General features: G+C 42.3%; 1 protein-coding gene across 1 annotated transcript in view; it reads right to left on the bottom strand.

Annotated features, from left to right (window-relative positions):
• Positions 1–18,810, bottom strand: part of ITGA9 (integrin subunit alpha 9) — a 214,361-nt gene that overhangs the window by 53,551 nt on the left and 142,000 nt on the right. Inside the window, exons 19-20 of the mRNA XM_042817225.1 lie at positions 2,623–2,709; positions 1,097–1,176 (exon numbers count right to left, since the gene is read on the bottom strand). Coding sequence (XP_042673159.1) covers positions 1,097–1,176; positions 2,623–2,709 — 167 coding nt within the window. The remainder of the gene's footprint in view (positions 1–1,096; positions 1,177–2,622; positions 2,710–18,810) is intronic.

Raw genomic sequence — 18,810 nt, 5'->3', positions numbered from 1 at the left:
TTATGGGGTCATCTAAACACGTGATCAGCTACTTTTCACAGAGTAAAACTTGCATAATGTGCAAGCCATGGCCTTGCCCACTTGATGTGAGGTCTCACTGTCAGCGCTTCATAGCAGCCCCACGTGCTGCAGGATCTTGTTCCCCACCTACAGCTGTTATAGGAGCAGTCACTCAGCAACTGCAAGATCTCATCTCTCATTCCCAGTAAGCCTGTGAGGCATCAGAATGGGGAGGCGAGCTGTTTGGAAATGCCACTGAAATGCCATTTTTGATGTTGTAAGGTATGAAGATGGCCTGTGGAAGCAGCAACCAGTCCCCTACTCAGCATGCCAGAGCAGCAATTTATGGCCTAGGTTAATGAAGCTGTGCTACAGTCTCCAAATAAACACCCAGACATTGCCTTGCCTTAAACAGCCATGGAGACTACCTCTTTTGTAGCAGATCATCCTGGGTGCCACATCTTTTATTTCATTCCAGATAAAGTGATTGTGTTTACATTATAAGGTCACTGGCTAGCATTTGGCACCATCCTACTGCAGTGCCTGATGCAAATGCTCTTGGGACAGTGTCCCCTTCAACTGTTCCACGCATCTGTCAAACCTTACTGAAGATCCAGAGTGGGAAAAAATAGACATGTAGCTTTGGAAACTGTCAGTAAGATCTCTGAGCATCTGATGAAAGCATTTTTCTTTTCTGGTTTGCATCCAAGCATACTTAGTTCATTTAAATGCTGGAACAAATGGGTCTGTCTGGTGCTGATCGTCAAGCACAGCTGAGCTGAGCTTGATACACAGCCCAAAGGGATGAGCAGAGAAACACAAGGGCCTTCCAACTGAAAGAACACAAAATGCTCCTTCAGAATCACAACTGCCTGGCAAACAGAGCTTGCACACAATTCCACCTCTCTTCTCAGTGAAGGTAAGTCACATGTTTCCTCTGTATTATCAAACAACAAGCATTTAGCTTCATTCATTCAACCTCATTTACTATACATGCATGTGCTGATGATTGCTACCACACAATTGCTAAGCACAGGCAGTGCACACATCATGCAACAAAGTTCCAAGTCATCAAGACACGGAAAAGTTCTCTTACCTTTGGGCAGTGACAAGGAAGGTAAGTGTTTCCTCTTGTCCAGATAGGTGGCTTGTGTCAAAGATTACACTGAACTCATACTGCACAAAGAAAAAGTGGCATTTAGAGACTGTTTCAAAACACATTTATTCTGAAGCTTCACCTATATTCTACTGGTCTAGCTAAAAACAAGTAGCATATTTTGATATTCTTAATAGAGCCCCCTCTACTGCACAATAGTGAAGGTTTAACTTTACAATTGCTAGGTTGTTCAAATACTACAGAATCTGATTTGTCATTGTGAGAAGGCCTTTATTAGAATTGCCATTCAAAGATATTTTGGGAGCTAATTATCTGCCAGTGGAAGAGCCTTCTAGCATTAGGAGATCATTACTGGAATTACCTCAGCACCATTGCATGCACTAACTGCTGCCCAAGAAATCTTCCATGAATCTTTCATGCACAGGCATGCACAGACACCAGGAACAACCAGCAGTAGCTAAAGCACCATCCAGGCCACTAACCAAGCTGGACATAATCAGGTGTTAATTTTGAGTTGAGAAATCTACTGTAATCTACTGATCACTGTAGCACTACATTAAATATTCCACACAGCAACATTTCTATTTAACTCCAAAGCCCAGGTGAAATGGTTTCTAAATTCACGCTAATTTCAATGGCGAAGGGAAGGGAAGGGAAGGGAAGGGAAGGGAAGGGAAGGGAAGGGAAGGAACTACATCACTCTGAAGTGAAATACTGAAATTCTTAAATTCCAGGTGATATTTTGCTATTGCAATTTTTTCCATTTGCTATTGCATTTTTTCCCATTATGTTGTATATCTTTTTAAATGTTTCAAAAGAGCATATTGCAAGCAACAAGTAATATGTTAAGAAAAAAAGCAACAAAAACATGAGGTCAAATGTTGTGGCAATTCAAACAGAAAGGATTAATTTTTAAAATTTAAATTTTGTAAGAAAATTCAGATACACTTTGTTCAGATCATCCTAAAATTATGCCTATTCTCAGTTCCTGGGTTGGTCACTGTATAGTTTTGATTACTGACAGAAAGAACCTGGCTGGATTTCTAAATATAATAAGAGAGTTCATCTACTACTACCCAGAAAAAAAAACGTTCTTTCAGAGCTATCAGAAAACCATAATATGAAAAATTTATTACAAAACTTTCATTGTCGTTCATACGAAAGCAGTCATGATTTAAATTGAGAGCAGGCAAAAATAAAACTACAGTAAGGCAACGCAAATGAGACAGGGTCTTTTTCTAACATTCCACTAAGGTTTTGGTTGCTACAACTGTTGCAACATTTTTTCAAGAGTATTTAATTGCAATGCACAAGTTATCGCTATTGGCTGTACCTGGTGAGTACGTTTGCCCTCCCACAGCCATGCAAGGCCTGGGTATCTGTGTCAGAAAGCTACATAAGGTATCAGCCACAGGCATTTAACAGAGCAGTTATTCTACCCGACACTCTTTGGAGAAAAACAGGGGAAGAAACCATCACTGCAGATGAAAATATCATGACATTACCCTAGATTTTGATCTCATGAAAGGAAATTCCACACTGCACTTGAGGAAGTCTGACTCCAGCAACTCACAGGAAATTCCCAGCTCCTCCTGTAAGAAAATAAAAAGACCACAAAATGATGGAGAAAGACTACCAAGATACATCATTGAGATAAAGTATCTTAGGAAATAAAACATTTCCCATCATAACGCTGTTACTCATGGTCCTGATCTCTTCTTAGTCTCATGGGATGAACTACAATGATAAGGGTACCAGCTCTTCTTTAATGACACAGTGGTGGTGTAGAGTAAATTAGGGGATGATCCCCTCCTCATGCTAAACCATGATGGCCTATGAGCACTGTCAGTAATACAAACTGAGAAGTTCAGGGCACTAACATAGAAGCCAGCCCATTAAAACAACAGAAATGAATCTACTGAAGCCTTCCATTGCTCCATAAAATAGGAGTCTAGCTCCAGGTTAGGACATTCTCATCTCCAGATCATCAGAAGACAGTTGCATGCCCTGTCTCTGTGGAAAAGTTCGTAACATAAAATTTTCAGAGTGAGATTCAGCTCCAGAATCTGGATGCACACCTTTAGGTGACTACCCAGAAGAGTTCTGCTAAATGATCCAGGTGCTCCCATCCTAGCAGAGCTAGAAAACTGCTAAGCAGAGCAAATGTAGGTGTTCATTCCCAAGTGAGCCAAGGAAGTGACAAGGCCCTGCTACTGAATAGATCAACACTGAAGCAGTGGTACTGAAGTATGCAACTGTAATATGAATGCCTGAATTGAGAGATATGAATCTGAAAATTAACCCAATTATGGACATCTATCTGGAAATCTCTTAGATACAGGATATATCATTTATTCAATCTATTTTAGGAATCTACAATAGTTTGTGAAACCCAGGCTCAGTCTCCTCTTGGCACATTTCCCAAATCACTCATGAGTTTTGCTTTAAATATGTACTTCAATTTAAGCATTTGCATGAGTACCATTCTCGAACGGAACAAGCACATGTTGAAGTGGCTTCCCAAAACATGGACCCAGACTATAAGCATCTCCAGGAAACGTCTCTCTTGGTTTCACGTTTTGATCTGAGCACTGCATTAGTGGTCTACAGACATTACCCTGTCTGACTGTCAGACCATTACCCGTTACTCTGACTGCATCCAGATTCTTGATCTTTCAGCTGTTTCCTTTTGTTTCCCCTCTATCTTCAAAATCATGGTTCAATTCATAGCACATGTCAATAGATGATTATACCCCTAACGTCATTTTTCTCTCCTGATTTAGTTATTTGACTGGTTCACAGAATCACAGAATTGTAGGGGTTGGAAGGGACCTCCAGAGCTCATCGAGTCCAACCCCCTGCCAAAGCAGTTCCCTACAGCAGGTCGCACAGGTCGGCATCCAGGCAGGTCTTGGACATCTCCAGAGCAGGAGACTCCCCCACCTCCCTGGGCAGCCTGTTCCAGTGCTCCTCACCTCACTGTACAGAAGTTCCTTTGCACATTGCTGCACAACTTCCTATGCTGCAGTTTCCGGCCGTTTCCCCTTGTCCTGTCTCCACTCACCACTGAAAAGGGTCCGGCCTCGCCATTCTGCCCCCCACACCTCAGATATTGATAGACCTGGATCAGGTCGCCTCTCAGTCTTCTTTTCTCCAGGCTGAACAGACCCAGTTCTCTCAGCCTTTCTCTCTCCTCATAGGAGAAAGTTTCATGTGTAAAGAAAATAATCTAAGGGGAAAATCCATGCATGCTTTGAGACGGCATGAAATCACTTCAGTAGTACCCAACTGCTAGAGCAGTGGCCTCCATGTTCATTTTCTCTATGGATTTATTTCCTTGCAGTCCTCTGTATGATTCTATTTCCAACATTACAAAAGATGGCACTGCCCAGCAAATCAGCTATCTAGATTCAGTTGTACAAAGCTGTCATCTTCCTATTCTAGGTCAGATCTTCTCCTCCATTTAACAAAAAAGAGCAGAGAAAGTGCTTTATAGGTGAAGCATCTCCTTCACTTGCCTTTTCCACTCAGTGATCTGGGAGCTCTCCTAGTTTTATGTGGATGATCTGGTGAATACACACTCTGAGCAGCTGCGCAACCAAATGAAAAATTTCACAGTTGTTTTCTCTGGGAACATTCTTGGTTCTGTGTTGTTCCAACATCCCTAGCTGTCTAACTGTAGCAACCTATGAACTCTCTTTCATCATCTCCCTGTTTCTGCTCAGTCAAGAGAGATTTCTATTTACATAGCTGTCTGGTGGTGACAGTGACCAGACAGACCCAAGAGGCTGCCTCCTCTCCCCATGTCTGTATCGCTTCAGAGATGTCAAAAAACACGATAACAGAAAGAACAGTCATCTTGATCATGGAAGAAGTGCAATTCTTCTTCATTTTGCAAATTGGAGGCTGCCTGCCTCTGCAGTCCTGACAACAGGCAGGCAGATGCCAGTTGTTTATAACAGTCAGTTAAGGAAATGACAGATAAAACTGCATTGACCATTTCTATTGTTGCTGCTTGCAACAGCTTAATAGATGTGCTGAGATTGACTAGAAGGACCTTCTGACTTCATTAGCATACCATCCAGTTTAATGATTAATAAAACACTACGCACGCTGCAAAGTCAAACTGCTCAGAGCTAGGAAATGGCATAAAGAAGTTTGCTGAATCACTGGATCAGTATTCTTCACTATTTCTATACTACCTAGCAGAGTTTCTAATCTGCTTAGAAAATGCAGCCAAAGCGGATGGAAGCTTCTCTGCTGGTTACAGAACATGAATTATCCAGACAACTTTGTCTTCCTTCTGAAACATCTGACAGCATTTCATGTTTTTAGAAGAGTCAATCAGCTGAACAGAGAGCTAATTAGCCAAAGAGCTGTAGTACTACTGCATAACAAATGAAGAAACACACAGCTTAGGATGACTAATAGTCTGTTCCTCCAAACAGAAAGAAAAGTTCTTGATGACTGTAACAAGAACAGTGAAACAGCTGAGTTCTAATGCTACTGAAAGAGGCACACCAGGAAGGAGCAATCCAATGGAAATCATGGAAATTCTGTAGCATAATGCTGTCATGCGCTGGGGCATTTAATCAGAGGGAGCTCAGAAATGTAAACGGCTTTATTTCTGGAGGTTCTTGTTTTGAAGAGTAAATATTCTGTGTGGCTTCATCTGAGTGAGTAGTGCAGGGAGCCAATAACGATCATATTAAGATAGTATGGTAGAAATAGCAACTCAGAAATGTTGTTTGTTAAATTTAAAACTTGAAAATGAAAGAAGTTCTACAATGCTTGTGTTATTCCTGCCTCAGATCCAACTCTCAGCTTTTTCAGATAGTAATTTGGTGCACCACGCTGCCTGCACCAAGGGACACCAGCTATTTTCTCCATTGGCATCTCTGACATACATATTTTGGTAGAAGTGGGCAGCTACTGAACATGGGAGTTCAGAGTACATCTGACTATTGTCTGACAACACAGGATATGCACTGGAGCAATATTTCCTTATATCCCTGCCCTTAACACTACATGCAGTTCTTAGTGCCTCAAACAACTCAGATACTTAACCAGAAAAAAAGCTCAGAGACTCATTTGCTTGAGAAAGGTGAACAAAAAACATTTCAACACGAGTAAATTGTTTTGACCACACAGACGGGATGCTGGACACTGTCCTTTTGTTGACTTCACCTAGCTGATCATCCGGGGATTTAACACACAGAACAACTCCAGATTTTGCTCTTTCCCCATCAGAGATCATTACTGGACTGCATGAGAACTGCATGCTTTTCAGGCCGCAAAAGGTAGGCTGTCACTAAGGAAATAGCTTGTCAGTACTAGAACAGATTGTACCAAGCAAGTCTTTGACTACATGCATTCTGGCATTTGGAAAGATTGTTTTTCCTTAGTACTTGATGGGCCTAATGTTCTGGTATAAAGGTGGGACCAGTGCCAGTTTGAGCACAGGACTCAAATATTTTAGGGATGATCCCACAGATCATTTATTAGAACCAAATCTTGCTCAAAGACAGCAGCCATTTGTGCCCCCTCTTCCTGAAACAGACTTTCTTTTTTTTTAAACAAGATTTCTTATATATTGTTTACTCTGACTTCAAAGGGTAATTTTCAACTTCGTTGACTGCCAATCTAAGATTTAAGAAAAAGGGAATGTCCAATGGAAAAAAAAAGAAAAAGAAATGCTGGTGGAAAAAAGATAAAGACTGCCTCTAGGGAGTCTTCACAGTGACATACCAACATAGTACACTTGTTATGCTTTCCCTTCCTGAGGATGGATGGCCAGATGCAGACAGCACACATTAAATGGCACAAAGGGTGCTGAGACATCCTCAGCTGCATCTTGATAAGCATTTTTCATACCAGAATGCACATGCATTTTTCCCTTAAGAATCTCACATAGCCAGCAATGATGACTTATTCATCAGCTGATAAAACCCTCTTCCACATCATTCATGTCATGTCCAAACAAAAACCTCCAGTCTTAAAGGAAAAATATTTCTGCCTTTCTGACCTAGAAGTTCCTGTACTCCCATCTGTTTTCATTTTTTCCCATCCTTAGGGTTATTCATTTCTTCTCCACGAAAAAGCAACTCTTCTCTGACTTCACATCATCATCCCCAGCCCAGAGTCAATCACACACTCTCCAACCTGTTCCCACCCCCATCCAAGCCTAGCTGCAAGCCTGACACCTCAAGCGACTCCTCATCTAATCTCCCCCAGCCTGTTAACTCCCCTTCAGCACCCAGACCTTGATTTATTTGACAGCTCTTCTACCAGATTATGACTATCAGCAAAAGCAAACAAGTGTAAAAGTACAGGTCACTTGTGTTGTATTTTGCACTTAGAGCTTTCTAACGTTCCTTTATTGCCTGCCAGCTCTCCACTCTCCTAAGCATACAAGATACTGGTAGATATTACACCTTGCATGTCAGCATGAAGCTACACCAGAAAAATACTCAACTTGGAGAACCTGGCAAAACGATGTCCTGGATATGGCTCTGATTTTATTTTTATTTTTTAAAGTTGTATTAATTTATGCACTTTTGGGAAGTTTAGTACTATTCTGAACACTGTTGATTATCTGTGCCAGAGATGACCCAGTCCTCTTATTCTGCCCTCTGATCAGCTGTTATGGTTAAAATGGGTTAAAATCACTAATGAAAGATATTGAAAATATCCTTGTTGCAAACTGTTAGGATAATTTGTATACATTCTTAGGAGAAAGGAAAAGAAAAAGAAAAATTTGCTATATGACACACCTAAGAGCAGTTTATCTTTCCATTTCCTCAGAAATACTCAAATAAAAATCTGTTTTGTTGTTGTTTAGTTGGAAAAATGCTTCTGCAGATCCTAGCTACCAGTACTCTGGAACGGTGGAGAAAATGTCCTGGAAGCTTTGATAACATGTTGACAGAGCACTCATTTTGAAGACGTTGAGAATTTACTTAACTCGTTCTGTTTTGTGATGCTGCTGCAGCTTTTCCAAAGAGCACAAAAGTACATACTGAGAAATCCTGCTCTTGTTGGCAGGGCACATGCTCTTGTTATTACTTCACCTGTTCTGTGACACCTGTCTGAGAATCAGTATAGCTGACCCCACAGGGGACCACAAAGAGCATCCTCATCTGAGAGGTCCTACAACAAGTATTGAAGAAAACAGCACTAAAGAGGGCTACCTGCTCTCCTACAGTATGCTAAACCTGCAAAGTTAGATACTACATACTCAGTATGTACTCTCCAGTACACATTTTACAGTTCACTCTCCACACTAGTTATGTGAAAACATAAGTAACCTGACTTGTGCACCAGTTAGAAGCTTACAGCAGACACTAGGAAAAACGTTTTGCTAAATCTGTACTTTTTTTTACATGTATAATCAACATGGACTCCGTCTTGAAGAACATACTCATGTCTCAATAATTTCAACTTACAGATTGGAATTTCAGTGAACAGGGACATTTTTCCAAGTGAAAGTTCAGATGAAATCTGAACCTTCTGTTCCACTGAAGAGGACAATTACATAGACCTGAACTGCATTTTAAAAGCTTCTCACTTTCAGGAGATATCACTGAACATATGTCTGTGTCTGATCACAGCTGGTTGCTGCACATTGAGCCAGCCTGGTCTGCTGCTTGGTGACCCTGCACACAGCAGGGGGTTGGAACTGGATGATCATTGTGGTCCTTTTCAACACAGGCCATTCTATGACTCTGTGATTTTAAAACAAACATCTCTAAGGTGAGGAACCTAAAATAAAGATCACCTCTCCTATGATATTTGAGATGACTTTTTCTAATAATCCTTCAAATCTTGGGTTAAGTTCTTCAGTTGCACTTCAGTAACCTTCCCCCTTGCTCCCTGTGTGTTTCCCAAAGGTTATGAGAGCATGATTTTTATTTTGATCCTGCTCTTAGCTCTCCCTGCTTCCCAATCCTCTTAACACCTTCACTGCGGCTTCAAGGATATAAATATTTGTAAATTCATTTAACAGCCACATGAGTATACTGATGCACTTTCTTTCCACAGCAACAAAGGTCACCAAATAATGTGGGTCACAGCTACCCACATGTACAGAGCAATTAGGAAAGTCTCTGTTCCTGAAACCTTCGGGATTTTCTCAATAAAAAGACTGGCCCAGGCTGAATTTCCCTGTGAATGTGACCAATTTTGGTAACCTTGTCTTGGTGGTTCGTGAGGGTGGATGGTGATAGAACAAGGGGAATGGTTGTAAACTGAGACAGGGGAGGTTTAGGTTGGATATGAGGAGGAAGTTTTTCACCCAGAGGCTGGTGAGGCACTGGAACAGGTTGCCCAAGGAGGCTGTGGATGCCCCATCCCTGCAGGCATTCAAGGCCAGGCTGGATGTGGCTCTGGGCAGCCTGGGCTGCTGGTTGGTGACCTGCACACAGCAGGGGGTTGGAACTAAATGATCCTTGGGGTCCTTTTCAACCCAGGCCGTTCTGTGATTCTATGATTTTAAAACTGCACGAACAGAAGGTGGTTTTCACTGGTATTGTTCATATAACTCTTCCTGGCACTGCATCATAATTTAAGCAGAAGATTCCTGCCACGATGGTCTGATTTACAGCAAATTCCTCTTAGAAGTTACTCATTATGGTTCCTAAATGCTCTTTGTGTCTCTGTCCCATTTGTACAACTAGCAGCTAGTGCCTGCTTTTGCCTCTTAGTTGTCTTAGTCTTTCTGAACTTAAAACTAACATTTCATTTATGATTCCTGGGCCTGACTGCCACGTACTGACCTTCCCCAACTCACTCAGGTCCTAGTGGATGCTGAAAGCATCAGTAACTCACATTTAAAAGTCTCACTACCTAACAGACCGAGGTCAGAAGTTTTGGAGTTTGAGTCCCTATTCCCATGGGAAGGCCATGAGGCTTCTCATGAGCTCCAAGCATATGATTTGGCCTGGGAAAAAGACCCTATTACTGGCAGCAGCTTTCAGAATGGTTGGCAGCAGTCCAGTACAGGTGGTCACTGCTTTAAAAGCCATCAAAAAGAAAATTCTCACATGCACTTCTGTGAGTTTTGCTCTCAGAGCAAAAGCCTCTTGAGTTTTATTCCATTTTTTGTTGCATGGTTAATTCAATAGCTTCAAGCAACTTCTGAGCCTTGTCTTCAGAAACTCTTCCATGTGCACTTCTTCACTCACCAAAGCAAAATGTGCAACAAGGAGCCACAGAAATAAGATTTATTTCTATCATTAATTTTGTTTTTAAGCTCTGTTTTCTAAGCTTCATAAGATTCTTCTGTTTTAAATTATTTCCAAATATTGGTGGAATGCAAGCAACAATGTGAATAATGTGAAGGACAATTCAACAATAAATCAGGGGCAGTGGCAGCTATTATATGTAAGTTACTGTTAATCATTGCATGTTAGGAAAAAAATCACAGAAAAGAAAATAGAGATTAAACACAGACTCACTCTGTGTATGTCTCTGTGTATTTACTCTGAGTGTATGTCATGAACCTGACATCTATTTACTCGCCTGACTGCAATGACTGAAGAACACCGGACAGGCAATCCAATTATACGACAGAATGAAAAGATTTTTTTGTGTGTTGCAAGGGTCTGTTTTAAAGGCACCACGGGGACTCCAAGTTTTCCTTCACACAGATATTTCCAACACACGGATATTCCCCCAATAAATTAAGTCAGCAAATGTGATTTACAGAATTTCTGCAGCTGTACAAACTGCTGTATCATTGGCAGAGACCCTTGTCATGCTCGTGCTTGCATGAGCAAGCAAAATTACATTACCCCAACTACGCTGACGGGCATACAACCAAACACACACACACAAAGCTGGAAGACCAGGGTGTCTAGACCTCTAATTCCGATAGTGAATCAATTCTTTCATTCATTAACAGAAAACAAGTTTGAAAGGTGATGGAGGAACCTCTTCAGTTGTTTCAGAAAAAAGAACAAGAGGAGAAAAAACAGTTTGCTTTGGCTTCAGAGAGAGATTTCCTGCCCTATTCCATGATCTCATTAGTGAATGATGCAGGCACACCCCACCCCCAAGCACAGAAAGCCTGGCTTGAAACATCTTGGATTTGCTGCTTATTTTGCAAAAACAACTATTTCTATATAATTAATTAGAGCCTCCCTCCTCTTTCCTCTCCTCCCTGGATGGAACCTATTTATAGACCATGAGATCACCAATCCCAACCAGTACAGAAAATCTTTGAGGAAAAAAGGAGAGAAAAACAAAAGCTTTTCTATTTGCTGGATATTCCCAGCATTCTCATCTTTCCTCCTTCTCTCTCATGGCATACACATTAACTGGAGAACAGATACTACAGCAGATTTTTAAAGCACACCATCTCAGAGGTTTTTGAACAAGTCAATAAAACTGGTTGTGGTTTTGCAGCTTCTCTCTTTATAGGACCTGCAGGGCAGGTGGTGAAGCTGTAAGGAGAAAGGGGGATTTATTGCCAACCTGAGAAGTTTCATCTCCTTTGCTCTCACGCTGCATCGGCTTCCACTACACAAGCTCTACCATTCTCCTCCCCATAACAGGTGAGAACTGCTAATCTTCACTTCCACAGAGGGAAAAACAATAAGGTGCATCGCCAAGACCTACTGTCCCCTGTAACTATTAGGTCAGTTGTCATGCATCCATTATGAGGTTGACTATATTTCAGCCAAGCTGCTCCTTACCCTTTTTCCCATGTGCTGACGTCCAGCCACACTTACTCAGGAAGCAACCAGGAACAGCTTAAAGGTCAGGCTTCCACCTGCCCACACAGCAACTTTCATCCCATCAAGTGATACCCAGCTCGTGCCAGAGAATATTAGCAATATGAAGAATGCTAGTTCAATTTGGGCACAAAAGACTAAGGGATATAGAGACTGTTATTTAGGATGAACTGAGTGCATGCCCTGGAAGGAGAAGATGGTAGCCTGTTTCTACAGCAGCAGGTGAATTGCCCAGATGAGTAAAGGCTGGAGACACCACACCTTCCCTGGAATCCCCTTACTGTGTTTCAGGATAGAGATGAGAGCCTAATTCTTGCCTTTATAGCCTTTCAGACAGTTGCAGAAAAGTAGCAGTAACAGAAAATAGTTCTCACCACAGCAAATATGTCTTTGTTGGAATATGGCCGTTAATGACAAGATTGCATTTCTCCTCTCCCCAGCAGCAATTAGTATCTTAAAAGTTACATCATTGCTGACATCATCAGTCTAGGAACTTGTGCTGGGGCTCTGGCCCCTGCAGCCATATCCATGCCCTAAGGACCATGAGTTACCTCACACTTGGCATCCCCACTGAATTTCTCAGCACAGGGTCTGCTGGTCCAGTCAGGATAATCTCAGGCTCCTGATTAAGCCTTTCTAACTCCTGAACATGACCCAAAACAAATGTTTTCCCAGGGCCAGAAAGTTAGAGCTGCCTTTCCTCCCCATCTCCATGTGGCTCAAACACTTTCCTGCTGGAAAAGGAACCACCAGAGCTGAAAAGGTGCAAGGAAGACAGATGTGTAGTGGCCAGCAGTTACCAGACTGGAGGTACTGGAACTGCCAAGAGAAAGCCTCCCACTGTGCCATTTCCCAGGCACTCTGCTGACCTGTAGGACCATGCAGTTTTGAGAGCTTCACCTAGCTATTTCATGCAAAAGCTCCTTGCTTTTAATGCTCAGCTCAAGGGGTGGCTTTGGGATGTAATCTGTGAAAGAAGGATCGGAGAAACATTGGAGTAAGGTCAGTACCTGGTGGCAGTTCATTCATTTTCTGCAAAAGTAAACAAAACAAAACAAAAAATTTAAGCTGTTCCCCACAAAAACATCCCCCATACACCTGAAAGCCTGAGGATGCAACCAATGAACACATCCAAAGAGATAAGGGGACAGTGATTTAAAGGGGAAACTGTTATCTTCAGGTAAGACCTGCTAAGCTATTCTGCCCTAGCTGGAGAAGGATTAGGGACTACAGGATTCCAAACTTGATCAAGTGCTGTTACAAGTATTTATACTAACAACTTATCCATATTGTACCATTTTTTAAACAAATTCAATTTCAATTTTCCAGACACACTCACACATACATGCACATACACATTGCTCCATTTATTAGGAAGGCACAAGGTGAAATAAAACATTGTGTACTTGCAGCCAAGCAAAAGAAACTATTTCCTACAGCCAAAGCCAGTAATACATACAATCCACAAATAACCCAGACCCAGACACTTCACCACAGGTATTTTGTACCCACACCTTATTACCATCAATAGATACCATCGTTGAAGGGCCAAACACGTGCATATAATGTGTACATTTGCAGGGGTCTTTCAGAAGACTGTGATACACACTGTTTACTTCTGCATGAGTTTTCCAATTTGGCATTGGAGGGGATGGCAAACATCATTTCTCATGTGAATTCTAATCACACAGATCATTTAATATTCTTATCTTTCAGGCTCAGGGACAAGGGCTGCACAGCCAGTTTTGCTTAGCTGCAGACCAAGGGGCCACTGCTCTTTCCCCAGTGCACCTGAGTAACAGACAGAGACCACTGACCAGGCCCATCTCTGCTATAGAGCCCTCATAGAAAAGGGAAATGACAAAGGGAGCAGCACTGCAAATGGGTGTCCAAGATTAGCAACAGGGGAGTAAGGATGGGAGCAAATGAAGCCATAAGTCAGTTTAACTAGTGCTTGATTCACTAGCTGCTGTCTTATGTAGCTACCCTGGCAGGCAAATCTTTTGTTGCCTTCTCTTGAAATAATGTTTTTCTTTTATTCCAAGAGAAGCAGAGTTGTCCCTTTTGAGAGCACCTGGCATCACAGACTGCCATGATGCAGCAACTAAAGGACAGTGAAAAAACAGGAATAAATTGGCAGGAAAGCACCCTGGGCAGCTGAACCTCCACCATATGAAAGGCAAATGGAAAATGGGCTGAGCAACCTCCTCTCCATTTGGAGCACTGCTTTGGGTGCTGTTCTCAAGCAAGATACCAGTGCAGGCTTCAGGTGCTCCAGTATCAAGAACAGTCCTTGAGATTATCAATACAGACAAATGCAAAGCTGAAAACAGCCTAAACCTCATCCCATCTCAATCTGCTCCATGTACTTGCACTTTATTTTATAATTGGTACCTTTACACAACAATTCTCTGAAGCAACCAAAGGCTGATATGTAGACAATTCTAAACTGTAAGCCAACTGTGACTGGAACTTCAGTATATACTACTAGTTGGAAGATACAGATAAGATTTTACAAGGATGAATTCAAGATATGTTTGCTTCCTCTCATCTTAAAAAATAAACTTGCACAAGGTTATCTAGTGCACAACTGCCAGTGTTAAGAATCATTTCTTCAAGTTAAAGATTTTGTGAAAAGAAAAAAAAAAAACACAGAGCAAGTGATAACAAGTGATATCATCTGGACTTTGGCAAAGCATTCAATGCTGTCCTGCTGACATCTCTAAACAGGAAAGATGTGGATCTATCTGCAGATCAGAACTAACTGGCTTGTCATACTCACACTTGTTGTCAGTAACTTGATGTCCAGGCAGAGACCAGTGATGAGTAGTATTCCTCAGCTGCTGGCATTGGGACTGATACCATTTAACAGCTCTGTGGTAACATGGACATGGATCTGAGTGCATCCTCAGCAAATTTGCAGACAGTACCACTCCGCATGGTGTGGTCGACACAATGAAGGGAAGGGATGCCATCGAAAGAGTCCTGGACAGGCTTGAGAGGTGGGTCCATGCAAACATAATGAAGTTCATCAAGATCAAGTACAAAGTCCTGCACCTGGGTTAGGGCAATCAAACATGAATACAGGCTGGGCAGAGAATGGATTGAGAGCAGACCTGAGAACTCTACAGAGTGCTGGCTGATGAAAAGTCAGTAGTTGGTAACACACCAGCAGTTCAGAAAGCCAGCCATATCATGGGCTGCTACAAAAGGGGTGGCCAGCAGGGTGATGGATGTGACCGTCTTCCTCTACTCTGCCCTCACAAGGTGCCATCTGAAGTACCAAGGCCATGAACACATTGGAACAGGTGTCGAGGAAGGCCATGAAGATGATCAGAGGTCTGGAGCACTTCTTATGAAGATAGGCTGACAGGTGGGGCTGTTCCACCTGGAGAAGAGAAGGTTCTAGGAGGACCTTTTAGCAACCTTCCAGTTCTTATATGGGGCCCATAAGAAAGCTGGAAATGCACCCCTGTCATGGAATTATCTGAATCTATCTGTGCCTGTGACAGGGGAGCAGCAAGCCCACCAGCCCAGAAGAGAAATGGGAAGGGTACAGAGATGAGAGCTGGACCCAAGAACAGAACAGCGGCAATGATCTGAGGAGGAAGCTCGATTTACTACATATGATATCGGAATGCAAGGTAACATACTATAATAACAACATAATTGGAATTGAGGCTAATAAATCAAACAAAATGAGAGAGAGAGAGACTGTCTGAAACCTAAGGCCTTACTCTGAACTAAAGACAAAACAGCTGGGTAGCACACCTACACAGTGCCAGGCAGTGAGAGTCCCATGGCTTGTGGGTCTTCCCCTCCGAACACAAAGTCTGGGATACGCAGTTCTTCCTCTCTTCTGAGAACCAGATATCTGGAAAGCTGTCAGTCCACAGAACTGGAGTATTAACTCTAATTCCCCAAGCTTTACCTGATGTTATGATGTGAAATACCAATAGCAAAAATCGTAAAACCATGATAACCCCTCATCAGGGAGTGCAGTGATAGGACGAAAGATAATGGCTGGGTTTTTTTGTTTTTTTGGTTTTTTTTTTAATTTGTTTTTAATTTTCTTTTAGAGGATAAGTTTATATCAGGAAGAAATTTTTCACTATAAGGATGGTGAGGCATTGAAACAGATTCCCAGACTAGCTGTGGGCGCCCTATTCAAGGAAGTGTTCAAGGCCAGGTTAGATGTGGCTTCAGGCAACCTGGTCTAATTCCTGCCCACAGCAGGGGTATTGGAACTGGACGATCTTTAAGGTCCCTTCCAACCCAAACCATTCTATGATCCTGTGAAAATGAGACTTAGATGCCAGGAAACACATGAAAAATGAAGACTTCGATGCAGGAAAAATTCCCTGATCTCCAAAACACTCAAATCTTTGTGTACAGAATTGTTACAAAACAGTGCCTATTTCATAACCAGTTTTCAAACCAACGTAAAACCTTTGCTTATAAAAATGTGAAGATACAGCTTTTGACCATTCCCCTTGTCCCATCACCATCCACCCTCACAAACAGCCGCTCCCCCTCCTGTTTATCTGCTCCCTTCAAGCACTGAAGGCCACCATGAGGTCTCCCCGCAGCCTTCTCTTCTCCAAGCTGAACAAGCCCAGTTCCCTCAACCTTTCCTCACACAGAGCTGCTCCAGCCCTCTGCTCATCTCAGTGCCTCCTCTGGCCCCGCTCCCAGAGCTCCACGTCCTTCCTGTGCTGGGGGCCCCAGGCCTGGACGCAGCGCTGCAGATGGGGCCTCACAAGAGCCGAGCAGAGGGGGACGATCACCTCCCTCTGCTGCTGGCCGCCCCTTTTTCATGCAGCCCAGAACACAGCTGGCCTTGCGGGCTGCAGGCGCTCACTGCTGCCTCATGGCCAGACTCTCGCCCACCAGGACCCCAAGTCCTTCTGCGCAGGGCTGCTCTCAAGGGGATCTTCTCCTAGTTTGCACATATGCCTGGAACTGCCCCAACCGAAGTGCAGCACCTTGCACTTGGCCTTGTTGAATCTCATCAAATTCACATGGCCCCACTTCTCGAGCCTGCCCAGGTTCCTCTGGATGGCTTCCCTTCCCTCCAATGTATCGACTGCACCCCTCAGCTTGGTGTCACCTGCAAACTTGCTGAGGTTGCACTCGATGCCATCATCTGTGTCATTGACAAAGATGCTGAAGAGCACTGGTCCAAGACTGACCCCTGTGGGACACCGCTTGTGACTGGCCTCCACCCTGACACAGAACCATGGATCACAACGCTTTGGCTGCATCCAGCCAGCCAATTCTTAATCCATCGAACAGTCCATCCTTCAAATCCATACCTTTCCAATTTAGAGAGAAGAACTACAGAAAATTTGTAGGATTAAATATGTAGACACAAGGCAATTATCTAGCAAATGAAGTTCTCCTTAGTGTCCAAAAGAAGGCACGCCCAGAATTACACACTGGCATGACTTTATGTTATTCATATCATTACATGCATAACCAACCTACATATGCTTTTTAATCTGCCAGCAGTGCACTTCATTTGATTAGACATTTATTTTGAATAATTGTGGCTGACAACCTGTCTTGTTGTGGATTAGATTATTCCTTCATGACCTGTGCATAGTAACACTGAAATAAGCTTCGTATCAATAACACATTCTCATGTACATGAGTGCGTGCTCTTCAACAGCCCAAGCAAAACACAGGGACAGGAAAGTCATTAGGAGGAAAAAGGACCCTGGAGTAAGCTTTCCTCCATCCTGACTACACACCTAGATGTTACACGTGCACACATATGCATCTCACACTATGGAATCACAGTTGCCTGGCAACAGCAGCAGAAGAGTTGTTTTTTCCAATACTACAGATAATTCGTGGGTTATAACATTATTATTTTTCAGTAACAAAAACAAATATTTAAAAACATGCTTCTCAAAATGAGAAACAGAAAAAAACACAAGGTGGCAGAAACCAGAGAATCAACATTCATTTCTCAGTGGTATTTTTGAAAGCACAGATAATATATGCCCACATAAGGAATCTCCTGTGTGTAAGCCATCAATTATACTGAATATTAGCGTATTCAACTGCAATACAGCTATTCCCTCTTGGAGTTATAATGAAAAGCTTAAATTGAGAGCAAGGTCAGGAAATAAATTCAAATGTCATCGACTAAACACAGTTCAACGAAAAAGCAAGTGGAAAAGCTTACTACTAAAAAAAAAAATAGATTAAAAACAAATTGTAATAATAAAAAAAGCTTTTTTCCCCTTCTTCTTCTTTGGTGGTAATTCTCTAGTGCAAAAAATACTGTTAAGGTAATAACAGTAATAATGAGTTTGGCATTTGAGTATTTTACTGGAATTAATAAACCTTACCTCAGCCTACCTCAGTCACCAAAATGCAATGCCAAACCAAATGCCTTTTGAAAACCCACACAGGGTTTTGGTCACACAGAAACCCAAATGCAAGGCACACCAGGACTTTTTCCACAGAAGAAACTGATGACATGATAAATACTAGATTATCTAGTGACTCTGATGAAATGCAAAGATATAAATCATTACCTTCTGCACTGGGACATTGAAAAGTTGCAAAATTGTTGTTGTTAGTTTGCTTGTTTTAGGAAAAAACAAAAGCTTAGCAGTAAGGCTGAGATCAGGATGATCCTGGCTGAACACAAGACTGAGCAAATGCTGCTCAAGGAGGGACATGCTGAGAGGAGGGAGCCAACCTTGCCTCATTCTTTAAAAGAAATCAAGCTCTTCTGGGTGTATTTGAAGGAAGAAAAAAGAATGAGCAGAAAGAGGGAGAGGAAACAATGCAAAAAAAAAAATCAAAAACAAATAATGGCTGGGACTTGCCTTTTGCACCGGCATCAATCAGGAGATTCCATCAATTCATAGGAGAGTCAGAAAAACGTAGCACTGGTACCAAGCCAAAGCTCCTCACTGCTTAGGTGCAAACACAAATCCCTCA

The sequence above is a fragment of the Centrocercus urophasianus genome, unplaced genomic scaffold (assembly GCF_019232065.1).
Source record: "Centrocercus urophasianus isolate 14NV4802_14NV808 unplaced genomic scaffold, USGS_Curo_1.0 seq_16, whole genome shotgun sequence".
Classification (NCBI taxonomy): domain Eukaryota; kingdom Metazoa; phylum Chordata; class Aves; order Galliformes; family Phasianidae; genus Centrocercus; species Centrocercus urophasianus.
The sequence above is the reverse complement of the archived record's forward strand: the minus strand, read 5'-3'. Positions and strand labels throughout refer to the sequence as shown.